General features: G+C 30.5%; 1 protein-coding gene across 1 annotated transcript in view; it reads left to right on the top strand.

The window, feature by feature from the left end:
- lap (phosphatidylinositol-binding clathrin assembly protein lap) overlaps positions 1–14,747 on the top strand; it is a 59,556-nt gene that overhangs the window by 33,091 nt on the left and 11,718 nt on the right. The window contains exons 4-10 of the mRNA XM_088234044.1: positions 1,193–1,213; positions 2,219–2,321; positions 3,450–3,756; positions 5,904–6,049; positions 7,540–7,723; positions 10,689–10,890; positions 11,622–11,780. Coding sequence (XP_088090170.1) covers positions 1,193–1,213; positions 2,219–2,321; positions 3,450–3,756; positions 5,904–6,049; positions 7,540–7,723; positions 10,689–10,890; positions 11,622–11,780 — 1,122 coding nt within the window. The remainder of the gene's footprint in view (positions 1–1,192; positions 1,214–2,218; positions 2,322–3,449; positions 3,757–5,903; positions 6,050–7,539; positions 7,724–10,688; positions 10,891–11,621; positions 11,781–14,747) is intronic.

Here is a 14,747-nt window from a genome sequence, read left to right as displayed (position 1 = left end):
AAACATGTAAATACTGTCTTAATGTAATGTGAATGCTGGATATTCTTTCCAAAACTATCAACGAAAAGTGAAGATGCTAAAAGAGAATAAAATTATTTTGCCTCCAATCAGAGGGCACAAAAACGGTTATTTCCAAAACAATAACATTACTTTCCATGAGATTCAAACGAAATATATAAAACATTTTGATGTTTTGTTTTCAACTGATTTCATGAATGACATACTTAATGCCTTTATTATTTATTTTTTTTAATGCCTATTTTATTATTCTTAGTCCCATTGTCAAATGAGGTTATTCTTAGATTTGACATTTTTTTATATTTTTTATATTTGGTGGTGGTTATTTAGTTATAGGATTTTTAAAGTCTTTGCAGATTTATTAGGATTAGTTTGAATAATAATACTATCCGAAACTAATGAACCGATTCCAATTTCCCCAAGAATTTTAATAAAATGCTCATTATAAATGTTTTAAGAAGTCAATTCAATGAACATTTTGTTGGAATAAACGAAGATACTTCCTCTGAATATCACTATAAAACATCTAGAATAATTCAATAGACATAAAATTAATAAATATATGTAAATATTTCCTTTTGATTTTACCATCTCTCATTGAAAATATTACATTTTATCATTTCACATCAGTAATAAAATCTTATTATCATTCATAAGTTTTTTCATAATTTTAATGTTATTTTCATGTTTATTTTCTTACGATACATACTTTTTTGTGGTACAAAATTTAAAGATTATTCTATGAATATTTAATACCTCATTTCTGTTATTTACAGTACTTTTATACATGATATTGTTTTTATATTCACATTCAGACTATAAATTTAATATAAGGATAAAAACTTAACACTTAGTACTAAAGTATACCTAGTAATGTGGTATTTTTGTACTACTTATAAAAAATGTACAATATTCTTAACACAAATTTTTACTATAGAAACACTTCGATTTGATAAAAACTAAACTCGAAAAATTTTAACCTTAACAAAAAATGCACTCGAAGCAACAAATAAATGTTTTCTTTTTCATCTAAAAAAGTTTTGATTTGTACGAAAATAAACATGGATGATTTCAAATACCTGACTAATTTTGCGTGTTACCTGCTCATTTTGTTATTAATGTTGACAAACCTAATTCTTACATTATCATTTTCTTCTTTTTCCACTATTCCAAGGAGCGGTTGGTGCTCGCATTGGTGAGTTCAAAACATGTTTTTCTTTTTAGTTTCTACTTCCTTTTCCCTCACATCCCTTTATCTAACAAATCGCAATATCCTGATAAAAAAACGGTGAAAATACCAAATATACCATATTTGATTATATAACAAATAGAAATTTGTGAATAATCTTATCCGTTCAAGAAGATTTCACGCTGCACTCTCTGGGTTACCTGAGTTTAGCATTAAAAATTTACCTAAACCAGATCAATAATATATTGATCAATTGGGTAAAGTATAATTGCATTTTTCTGCAATATCATTAGACAATGTACTTGAATACATTATTGTTATTAAGGAATGTAATTTTTTTCATTTTTTGTTGTATATTTCTAGTACTTTCACCAGTTTTTTTAGTGGAAATGCGAAATGCACTAATAAAGTGAGCTTCTTCTTGCTTCATGAGCCTGTAAATATGGCACTTTAGTATTTAGTCATTAAATTAACCATAGATACACTAGCATTGGATTATCTAAGGTTGTAGGGATTTTATTTTAAAGGTATAATTTAGTATAAAGTACCGTTACATCGTATTATTTGGTTGTGGAGAGTATCTATTGAATAATCTAACGTTGTTTAAATATATTAAAATAATACAAATATAAATTATCTCCTAAAACACCAGAAGGTATGATTTTCCAATTACTTTACATGTTACTGATTCATAATATTTGTCAATTTCTGCCTTGAGACTGGCTCACCTAGTGAGGCAGGTAATTATATAAATATAAAACCAAAGGCTTAAGAAATACGGAGTATTTAACAATGAAAAAATATTAAATTTAAAAATTTAATAATGTTTCCATTTATCTACAATTTATTTTTTAAATGTTCAATTTTGCATAAATAAAACTTTTTTCTCAGATGTACAATGCAAAACCTCTGTGGTCAATTAATAAAGTGTTTCTTATTTTGATGATATTTTAATTTAATGTAATTTTAAATTAATGCATTTTTTATGAAATGGAAATTATATATTTTCAGGATATGATATGTCTCCATTCATCAGGCGCTATGCCAAATACCTGAATGAGAAGGCTCTCTCATACAGAACTGTTGCATTTGACTTCTGCAAAGTTAAAAGGGGGTTAGTACTTAGAAATTCTTTTAGCATTGTTTTTTTTTCCATCATCTCTAAAATATTTACTGTAGGAATACCAAAGGATTTTTGTAAAAGTTGATTTGATAGATTTTTACGATCTGTATGAAATACAACCGGGATTTTGCCATGCAAACCTAATAAATTACAAAGGAGATGGAGAACATTTTAGAGAAGAAAATATGGAAGTCTAGGCATTTGCAGAAGGGTATAACCTGTCATTGGCTGGTTGAAGTGGCCACTTTGCACACTGTAATATTCACCACTTTGTCTATGTTTTGACATTCATATTTCTACAAAATAAAATATATCTAAACCTAGTGCTGCCATAAATACTATTACAACTAGTTCAGAAATTTTTAAAATGTTAACTATAGTAGGTAGAGAGCTGTGATTTTTTAAATCATTTTTTTATGTTCCATCCTTTGTGATATTGCTATAAGTTTTGTCAGTTACTGAACATTGCAAAGTAAATGTGTAGGTGGCAATGAAGAAAAACGAATCGCTGTATTTGCGCTACATACAGTTGGGAAGACGCCGGATGGCATTTTTTTAATTCCCGAAACTTTTAGGTATCAGTCGCCAGTTTGTTTGTTGAAATATTAATCGGTTCAAGAATATTAAGTGTTGAAGATCGGCAAAGAAGTGGACGTCTTCAAATTGTGCAGACTTTAGGAGCCATCAAGGCTGTCGAATGCAGAATTCGTAGAAATCCGCTCTGCAAACAAAAAATTTTTTCCAGGTAGATTACGATATCGACATTAAGGTGAAGGCTTACCGAAGAAGCACTGGTCATTTTCTGAATTAGAAGACCAGAGCCAAACAACTAGTTCACCGACACGCAAACAATTTGCATTGTTAAATCCTGTTTTCCTATGAAAATATATTTCACATAGAAGAAAACATCAAGAAATATATCGGGGTGTAAGCTCATAGCTCCTGAGTTCAAAAAATATAGTCATAATCATTATAGATACCATATTACTTAGTGTGAGAATAAATATTATTTTCCAATAGATTTTCCTATTTACCGTGAATGGATAGTGCTCACAATATTTATTTCCCCAATAATTGCAAGAATTCTTAACTAATTCGATTTTTTTTTTTAATTTCCAGGAAGGAAGAGGGTTCCTTGCGAACAATGAATGCAGAAAAACTGCTGAAAACTCTCCCCGTCCTACAAGCTCAGCTTGACTCTCTCCTCGAGTTTGACTGCACAGCCAATGATCTCACTAACGGAGTTATCAACATGTGCTTCATGCTACTATTTCGTGACCTGATTCGACTATTTGCCTGTTACAACGACGGTATCATCAATCTATTGGAGAAATACTTTGACATGAATAAAAAGCAATGCCGAGACGCGCTCGATCTCTACAAAAAGTTCCTGATTCGAATGGATCGCGTCGGAGAGTTTTTGAAGGTATACTAGATACACAATTTTAGTTTTGTTTTATTTTTTTTTTTATAAATACTGGAAATTTCCTAACCCTTTGATCCCTGAAAATGGATTTAGTAGGGTTTTGTAACTTTTTCTTTTTTATTATGTTATTTATAGTAGGCCTCGTGGTGTAATGGTCAGCATGTTTCCCTACCATGCAAGAGGTCTCGGGTACCTGAAGTCTGATCATCTTATCTTCATGAAACAAAAAATGATCAAGATACGCTACGATTGGTGTAACAATGCAGTGCCTATGCACCATTAGGTGTGGGAAGGGAATGATGATAGTTTTAAACGCCGCTACAGGCTGTATTAAATGCCGCAGCGAGACTTATTTTTGGAATCTCTAAATTCTGGAATTGCACTGGCTACGTTTTCCACAGAGGGTGGAATACAAACTCTGTTGGCTTATGTATAAGTCACTGCACAACTCTGCTCCAGAATATCTAAGGGAACTCTGCATTCCAGATGAACTAACTGACAGACGTCTTACGCTTAGATCAGCTACATCTACGTCGAAAGGAAAAGTTATTATACCTCTACGCAAACAGGGCACTAAATTTGGCGAACATGCATTTGCGAACAGGCCCTGCGGCATGGAATGCTCTCCCAGCAGAAATCCGAAACTGTGAGAGTGAAGTGATGTTTCGGAAGAAACTTAAAACCCACTTGTTCTCTAAATCATTTGAATAAATTCTTAGCATGTGGTGGAAAAGTACAATATTTTTCTTAAATTAAAAAGTTAAAATTAAATTTATATCTTTATATAATCACTTTGTAAAGCGCCCTTGAGGTATTATATTATGAAAATGACGCTATATAAGTTATCGATAATAATTATTATTATTATTATTATTATTATAGTTTCACATTTTTTTCTTGTTAATTTTTAAGATTTATGAATAGTTTTTCTTTTTTAAATATGATATATTTATATAAATAAATGGAAAACCAATATTATAATCAAACAACAATATTGCAAAGAACTTACCTGCCATCACAATGTATTGAAGTTTGTTAAACTGTAGTGAATTTACACAACCGGGTGGGTGACATAAAACTGATCCCCCGGAGTAATTTTTTAAAACCAATTCCTTAAAAATGGTTCAAACTACTCAAAACTTCCAAATATGTATCGACAGTAAGCAAAAGCTTGAAATGAAAAAATAAGCACAAAACATACATATATAATAACAACATATCATAATGATTCATGTTCGATGATACAAAAAGTGAAAGATTTACTGATTGTTAAGTTTATGAAAGAAAATTGGTCTATATTGATATTTTGTTTTATTATTTATTAAAGGTATATTATATTTTAAGTATTTTTGAATTTGAAATATTTCTAAATTGTTTAATTTTAATACTTTATTATTATTATGTAAGATGTTGAGTCCTATATGTTTATTAAAGTTAAGGTGCGGAGAACCAAAGAAACTCTCAAAGCTCTCCCAGCAGAGGTGCGAGGCTGTGAAAGTGAAGTGATGTTTCGGAAAAAACTAAAAACCCACTTGTTCTCTAAATCATTTGAATAAATCCGTAGCATGTGACAACAAAATAAATTATTTTAATTAAATTACAAATTTAAAAGCTTCAATTAAATTAATTTAACAATAAAATCACTATGTAAAGCGCCCTTGAGGTATTTTATTACGAAAATAGCGCTGTATAAGTTATCCATAATAATAATAATAACGTAAGTGGCATTTAAACAGTTTTTGGCAAAATGGATTCCGTGCATATATTATAACTTTTGTTTTTTATATAAAATTTCTAAGACCACGGTTAATGTGACGATTTTTTGTTAACGTAAATGAAAAGCAAATAAACGTGTAAACTGACAGCTCATACAAATTTGGTGGTTATGTTTCTCTGGCATAATCTTTTTTAAACTTTAATTTTGCCGTACAGTTTTTTTTTAATTTCCAGCTTTAATATTGGCGTATGAGTGAATGTGGCTGATTAAATTGATCCCAAATTTTGCCCAATCTCCTATGGCTCTCGGCGCTTCACTTGCGGTTAAATGATTTAAAAACTCAAAAAAATATACTGTTTAAACATCTCATGTACTCTTTAATTGTCAAATTAAATTAATTTTTTAAAATTTATGTTTTTTAACATTTCAGGTGGCCGAGAATGTGGGTATTGATAAGGGAGATATCCCTGACCTGACCAAGGCTCCCAGCAGCCTTTTGGATGCCCTCGAGGGACATCTAGCTGCATTGGAAGGGAAGAAAGGATCTGCTGCCAACACCCCCACACAGACTGCGAGGTAATTTTGAAATAACAATTTTTGAATATCTTTAGGGCTTGCAACCCTAAAGCTCACTTTAAAGAACTTTTTGCCTTAAAAAAGTTCCTAACAACTGCTTTAACAGATGATAAATACTGCATTTCTCTATTTTTATTCTTCTCACCCTTACCTGCACCTAATCGTGCATAGGGCACTGCATTGGTACATCAATTGCAGCATATTTTACATGAAGGCAAGTTGATCAGCCTTACATTTCTGATATGCAATATATGTATTTGTTTTTATATAGCTGCTGTATTCAAGTAAAAATATTTTTAATTTTTTTGTATCCTAAGAATATCAATACATATTTACAAGGATTTTTATAATAATAAAGACTTAAGTATTTATAAACATTTTTGATAACATTTAATTTGATTTTAATTATTTTAAATCGGGTTGTTGTCACATGGCTAGTGTTGCGAACTAACCTATCAGAAGTCCGAGGTTCGAACCCCACACTACCCCAACTTGATTCCCATTTTATAATAGTGAGTTATTTACAACTCATTAAAAATGGCCCCAAAATTAAAATATTTAGGAAAATTGTAAGAGCTCAAATGTTTCTTTTTAAAAATAAAAATCTCTTGTTTTGTGGGATGCCATTATAAAATAAAATGATATTTAAAATAAACAGGATCTAACAAAAGTATACAATTTGGTTTTACTGCAGTTTTTTTAAAATTTTTTTACATATACGGGTTTGCAGAAAATTTTCTTCATGGTTTTCTAAAATATTCTTATGTGTGTCATCGACGTTTGAAATTATATTATATTGTGTTTTATAAAATGAGTAACACAATTATTCTTTGTATTTAACATGTTTTAATTTGCAATTTCGACTTAAAATATTTTTTCTTCACTTTTTACTATTGAAACGTAAAAAATCATATACATATTTCTTTTGATCAATTTTATGTCTTCATAATTTTCAAATACCCTGCCAAATTCTCATATCCATGAATTGTTATCCTCATTTCTTTTGTTTTTTTATCCATGTTTTTGTGCATGCTCTATCATTTATTTTGTAGTAATCAATGATTTATGTTTATATTTAGTATCATTTACATTTATGATTTGCTTAGCATTTGAATAAAAAGCTGTTCTGTTTATACGGTGAATAACATAGTAGGTATGTAGACTAGTGATGTTTTAGTAAAATTTTAATTTTTGTTTGTTTTTCTTTTTTTTCCTCCCCAAAACCCTTCCGTGAACTCCATGTTTGCCGATTTTGGACAAAATTCATATGATTTAATAAACACATTTCACGCATACTGTCCTGATTGGTTTTTTGCATGCGATTAAACGATGCACAAATTTGCGATTTGCTTATATCGGCACACATTTTGTTACATTTTATTTCCTCTCCTCTTTCACCGATCCTGATCCACCTCCCTTCCCCTGCCTGACACACGATTTTGCGTTTCCGGAATCCGTTCGCTGAATTTGAAATATTTGAACGGATAAAGTGCGCAAAAGAATGTGGCCAATGGTATGGGTGCTCTGTCCTCTACTGGCAGCTCGTTTGGGACCGCTGCCGCCTCTACGCGATTGGACCAACATCCAACCAATGGCAGCCAGGCAGCCTTTATTGATGATGTACTGAAACAGCAAGCTTTGGCTGAAGAGGAAGCTGTTCTAAATCAGTATAAGGTAAATTAATATTTATTATTTTTACATACCGTATTTTGCGGACGATAAGACGTATCGGACCATAAGATGCACCCCAATTTTCGGTTGAATTTTCACTGTAAAAAAGTGCATCATAATATGGTCCGAAAAATATGGTAATCTTGAAATCTGAAACATCCACCATTAAATACATTTTTGTAAATTCAGATTTAACTTTCACAAATGTGTTTGATTTTTCCTTCCACTGCATTAAGAAATATTTTTCATTAAAAAAAAAACATTACTTACATCTAAGCTTGCATTAGCACCAATATCACTTTATTTGGGTTTTCATTCGTGCTTTTTGTCTGATCGGATGTTGGAATCAATTATATATATATTTTTTAATTCTAGTCTAAGACCAATATCAGAGAAGCTTATTTTTTTTATCAAGGTATACTTAATTATGGACAAAAGAGCTTACATTTATGATCCTGCAAATGAATTCTTGTGTCAAATATGTAGATACATAGATTTTTTGGCAGTCGTAGTGACCATTTGGAATCTTTTCTATACTGGACCACATGCAAGCTAGGAATTTTAGGGACACATATTTGGACTTTCTCCAGTAACTGGATATCTTTGCTAATGTAAGGGCACTATACTTAGTATCCCATTATTCCATATAACCACTCTTCAATAGTGTTTACATGAAGTAATATGTTATTTGAATGAATTTAAATATGTAAATGATATGTTCATGGTTCAATAATATTAGACTTATCTGTTTCATTATTATCATGATTAGATAATGGACAAAAATAGATAACAAATATATTATTATCTATAATAATGTCTGATATTCATTTAGTGAGTTGTCAAACAATCTGTACCATAACAGGTTGTGTTGTTAAATATCATGGCTGATCTTATTATATTTAATAAAGTAATTACATTTTATGTTATCTTGGGTAACAAAGCTTTATTTCATTTTCAATTTGCATTTCTTTTCATATTTACATTTTAATGCATTTTATCATGTTTTAAAACATAATTATGCAATAAAGAATGAACCAACACAATTAAATACCATTTAAAAAAATATTGAACAAAAAATATGCTGTACAATTTTTTTGTTCTGTAAAATTAATTTGATGAAAATATGTTCTTATGAAATTATTTTATCATTGATTACATTGATTAATTTATTTATTTTATAAATTTGCTACATAAATGCGTAAACATACTTAATACCAGGGAATCTATATTTAGATCAAATTCTGCTCACAAAATAAGAGTGACCATTTTCTTGATCTATTTAAAAAAATAAAATATACTAACTATGTTACAGGCAGTGCCTTACATATGAATAAATCTAGCAATTAATATTATATTTAATCGCTTGTTCAGAGACTACATAAACTTGGCAATGAATTTAGCTTTATTGATATCTTTTTCTGTTCAATATTAAAATTTAAATAAATGCTTTTATTAATGGTAGAATAATTTATTGATTCAGTTAGCCATTCATAATGCAAAAACCTTCTGAGAGTGTTTAAGATGTACATTTTCTTTTTTATTAATACACACAACTTCATTACAGCACGATTATTAATTTTCATGTCCCAACTTGTTAGAAAATTTGGTGTTAAGTCGGGACTCTTCTATACTAAAATCAGTATTTTTATAAATATTATGACACATCAATGTACAAAATAAATAATAAAAATTTATACATATAAAAATTGGAATACATATATGTTATATAATAATATATGATGTAGCAAAATTAAGATCATGTATCTAAATTTTTTATTTAATTTTTTAATAATTTCATGAATAAGATAAGTATGTTGTTTTTAAAGATTACTGTATTAATGTATTGGTAATCACCGACTGTTTCATGCTACAAAATTCGACTCTCGGTCTCATTTGATCGGCCCTCAGTTCTTCAATTTTAATATAATTATATGAAATAAAAGGAACAAATACATTTTAATTAATATTTTACTTGATCTATCTTCTGTTAAGGGTGTAGTCAGTTAAACGTACGAAAAATGAGGAAATCACACGATTTTGCCATTTTAAAATAGTTTTAAAACTAATGTTTTTTAAAAATCGCGCAATAATAAAAAAATTAAAAAACATAAATTAGATAAAAGCAATAATTTTAAAGGTATTTCTATTTAAAAATATACTTAAAAGTTTTATGTAACCAAAATATACCCGTACCAGTAAGAGCAGGTATGAATGTAATAAAAACCGAAATAAAATATTGTTAGAAATTGAATATTACAACCAGAATTATCTTCTTTAAAAAAAGTAGATAAAACTTTTCTTAAAAAAAAGGTTTCGACTAAAATATTTCACTAACTATTTTTTTTTTCAAGTATTACTGAAGGCATAATTTTACATAGAAATAAAGGAAAATGTCGCAAACATTTATGTGATTTAAAATGCTTGTATTTCTTTTCAAAAACAAAAATTTAAGATTTTGCTTTGGCCACTTTCATGTTCAATTTATTATCTTTAAATCATTCCAACAAATTTTAGTTCAATACTTAGTCTTTATATGAGAATCGTCGCCCCAAAGTTTAGTAAAAATTTGGAATGGCATAATCTGCCGGTCGAAAAAAAAAATCATTTTAGTTATATAAAACTTTTAAGTATATTTTTTAATGGAAATACTTTTAAAAATGATTATTTTTATTTGATTTATGTTTTTTATTATTGCGCGATTTAAAAAAAACATTAGTTTTAAAATGGCAAAATCATAAGATGTCCTCATTTTTAGTGCGTTTTATCCGACTACAGCCTTAATAAATATTTACCAATTTCAGTTCTTCCATCCTTCTCTGCCGTTTGCTGATTTTTAGCTATTTCTTCCCCCCACAGCAGCTATATCGTCAGCCTATCTCCAAATATTTTCTTTCAATTTGTAAAACCATTTTTCTTCCATTTATTGAAGAAAATATACACCTACATTATATTAAATGCAATATTTCAGTCTAAAGTGCAGTCACCAACTAACAGTGCCGCTGCTGCTGCTACTAACCCATTCCTGATGTCAGGAGCTCCTCCAAGCAATAACCAGCAGTCCATAGTGGACCTTTTTGGTTCTCCTCCAGCTTCCCAGGGAGGAAACCAAGCCAGCAAGGCTTCCGATGACCTGCTCCAGCTCGGAAACCCGTTCGCAGACATGTTTGGAGGTAAAAAAATAAAATATTTCTAAAGCTAGAACATTAATTAGGATTCATGTGTCCGAAATTCTTTAGAAAAAACTATGTTGAGTCAGTGGTTTTTGTAATTTTAAAATTTGTTAATAGACTATTAAATTAAGCCAATTTTTTAAAAATTTCTATATATTGTTATTATTATCAGCACTATGATTTTTTAAAATTTGTATTTCTGAAATTACTCTGCATGTGATGTCAGAGGTTCTCTTCCGCTTATTCTCTGTCAGTTCTGCCGATTGGTCCATTAACGATAAGTAAACCGGATATCTTTCACAGCTCTCTTATCATTGGTTGATTCATATGAACCAGTGACGTCGTTCTGAGTAGTAAAATGGTTTTTTTTTCGTACATTTTCAAGAAATTTTGCCTTACAATTTAAGGCTCTAACTTTTATGGTGCGCCAGAAATCATTTATTGTGTCCAATTTCCCGTAGAAACTGAAGTTCCTCATTGACGAAAAAAAATCATAGGTAATATGAAAATATGTAATAAATAAAACAATTAATAATTTACACCACGCAAGATTTTTCCGAGTTATGACTATTTTATCGGATGTGTGATATGTATGACGTATGTTTTCTAAATAAAATAAATCAAGAATTTTTGATGTTGTGTAGTTATTTTTAATTTATACAGCAGTAGTTACTTATTTTGATTTATGCATTTTTTTCTTGTAATAATATATTTGGATAAAATGATTTAAGCCGCCACACCGATGCCAGCTGCACCAGCATCCGGCCAACCTCCTTGGATGGGGAACAACACCAATGGTTTTGGATCCAACCACACGCAACCACCACAGAACAACACCTTTGTTTCAGAGTCCAACTTTTCCAATGTATTTGGTAACACGGACCAATCAGGTATGACTTGTCCTTTGGTTTCCGTTTTGCAAAATCCCCTGGTTCGAAGAATTCTCACTGCAATCAAAAATTTCAATTATTTTATCTCTTTAAAATCCTTTGCAATACTGTTGACTCTCAATGCAATCATATGAATAATCAAAACCTCCAGATAATTGATTCCTTAAAACTGATATGATTAATAAATCACATTTTAAAACTAGTAAAAAAATGAATAATGGAGGTGAATTATGCACTAATTGGCAAATTTTTAGAAGATCCAAGTAGGAATAGCAGCCTCACATTTATTATATAAATTTATAATGTTAACCGTCATTCATTTGCAGATAATTGTTGATTCGTTAAAGTGTCCATAAAAAATCTATTTTAAATTGTTTTAATCAACAAGTTGTCTAAAAAAATATTCTTCTTCTTCACGTGTCATGTCGAGTCCCCCCGACGTTGACGATCACTTGGGAGAAAGCTTCCCTATCCTGAGCAGTGCAAAACAGCTCCTCCACAGTTCTAATCTTGGTCCATGCTCGGATGTTTCGAAGCCAGGAAAGCTGTTTTCTTCCACCCCCTCTACGTCCCTCGATCTTCTCCTTCATGACAAGCTGAAGTATGGGATAAATCCTGTTCGGACTGCTTTTATTCTGCATTTTATCTTAATGTCGGGGTCTAGATTTTCTGTGATGATACTGCCTTAGTACCTGAACTGTTTCATTTTCTCAATATTGACACCTTTAAGTTGGGGATTTACATTTAGATGACTCTCTCGGCCAAAAAAAAAAATTGGCGTTAATTATTTGACTTCAAAATGTGGACGCAGCCTATATAAATTTAAAACAAAATACCTTAAAAAGGCTAATTCATGCATTTTGAGTTAGACATGACAGAAAATATGTTGAGATAAGAAATGTCTTTATGATCAACGAATAATACAAATATAATATTAACTTTCACTCACTACACATTCAATATTATACATTATTATTATTCACCTTTTATCTTTAAACTATCGTGTAATCCTTAACTAATCTCAGTTAGTTAGTTAAGTCGGCCTCGTGGTGTAATGGTCAGCGTGTTTTCCCACCATGCAAGAGGTCTCGGGTTCGATTCCCGACATGATTGATATGAAATATTCATTAAAAAGGGTGTTTTCACCCAGAATATTCCATAGTCCCTGGACTGGTACCTAATGCGTAAGACTTATCATCTTAATTACCTTCATGTGACAACGCTGCGATTGGTGTACCACTGCAGTGCCCTATCCACCATTAGGTGCGGAAAGGGAATGATGATGATGATGAATCTCAGTTAATCGAGTCAACCATACAGTATTACAATGTGTTTTTAAATGAGTAAATACAATTAATATTTTTTTTATAATGAAACCAATATTGTAGTGTGAATTTCTGACTACAAATAAAATTGTCTAACAAATATTTAGTCTTTTTAGCCAGCACATTGGATGGTGTGTTTTATGTGGTGATTTTTTATGAGTTTGTAAAGTTAAACCTGTAGTTTTAAAGAGATGTGTCTTCTTATATTTGTTTGTGAAATTCAATAATCTACGCACCTGACTAGAGTATTATGTTTGCACTTGAATTTTACTGGTTTAACAAAAGTAAAAATATCTCCTGAATATTTGCATAGAAAAATAATGGGTGAATCAATATTATTTTCCAAATTCTATACTTCAATTTGCTAATATTTTCTGAATTTTTTTGATTATTGCTGTTGTTTTCATTCCTACTTTTAATAATTTTAGTTTTATGATCAACCGAATGTTCGGCATGCGGGGTTTATTGAGTCGTTAGCACTAGTTCCACTTGACAAATATGTATTATATAATTTCTTATGGTGTCTGTATGTTTATATTACATTATTATACTATAACAATAATACTTCAACAATATTGTGATGGTGTGTGTATTATGGCATGTTTTAATTGAATAAAAATAACAAATGAGTAATACGCTTGTTTGGTCAAGGTTTCACACTATTGCATGTTCAGATACCCTTTACGAGACACAACTACACTAAAACATGGTAAAATAATATTATTTTGTAGAAGCAAAAGTTTTTTTATCGTAACCCTTTCTCACCTAAATTAGTTTATAAAAAAAAATGTATTCTACATTTGAGTGTGGGGAGAAGTAGTTACTACTTTTCAATTTTCTGTGAAAAACTTTTTTTTTTAAATCTGTAGTTTTAAAAGGTATGACAGTTTAATGTATTATTTTGACAATTTCGTTTTGGCTTTTTTGACTAATTTATTAAAGTTTTAAGCATAATAAAATTCTCGGTATTATATAAACAAATTTTGATTATCTTGTTTAATGCCTTATGAATTTGACTCAACTATCCGGATAATAAATACATAGTGAGATTCTATTAACTATTTTACGATGTCGGAAACTTATCTTAATAAGTATTTAGTCATAATAATAAATTAGAAAAAAAAAACAGTGTCGTAGTTAAGAAACAATTAACTAAAAACAAAAAAGAGAGTTGGTTTGCGAGAGTACTTGCTTAGAAAAACTGTTGACGTTTGTGCCCTTTATAAAAAGCACTAGGTGAGAAAGAGTTACAAAGGCATTAAGAAAAACAACTTGATGGAATTTTCCCTATTGTGTGCGCAAGCAGCCACAGGAGGTTTGGTAAACCCATTCATGGGTGAAGGTGGCCCCCCATCGATGGGCGGTTCCCCCGCTCGGCCCAACCCTGGTCATTCACAGCCCAAGTCCGCGCTGGACGACCTAAACGACACAATCCGAATGGCCCTCGGCGGCTCTCCCTCAAAACAGCCAGCCAATCAGCAGTTTGGCTCGCCAGCGAAACAGCCGATGGGTTTGTGAAGACAACTTGACCGTGCTTGTGTATGGTGTAGATTCGAAGATTATCTGTAGAAATCGAGTTGTTAAGCTATCATTGATTTTGAAGATTATCCGTAGAAAACAAACTGTTCAGGAATAAAGCTGT

Source organism: Micrasema longulum, unplaced genomic scaffold (assembly GCF_059751315.1).
Source record: "Micrasema longulum isolate JH-2025_06_02 unplaced genomic scaffold, ASM5975131v1 h1tg001183l, whole genome shotgun sequence".
In the NCBI taxonomy this organism is placed as follows: domain Eukaryota; kingdom Metazoa; phylum Arthropoda; class Insecta; order Trichoptera; family Brachycentridae; genus Micrasema; species Micrasema longulum.
The sequence above is the reverse complement of the archived record's forward strand: the minus strand, read 5'-3'. Positions and strand labels throughout refer to the sequence as shown.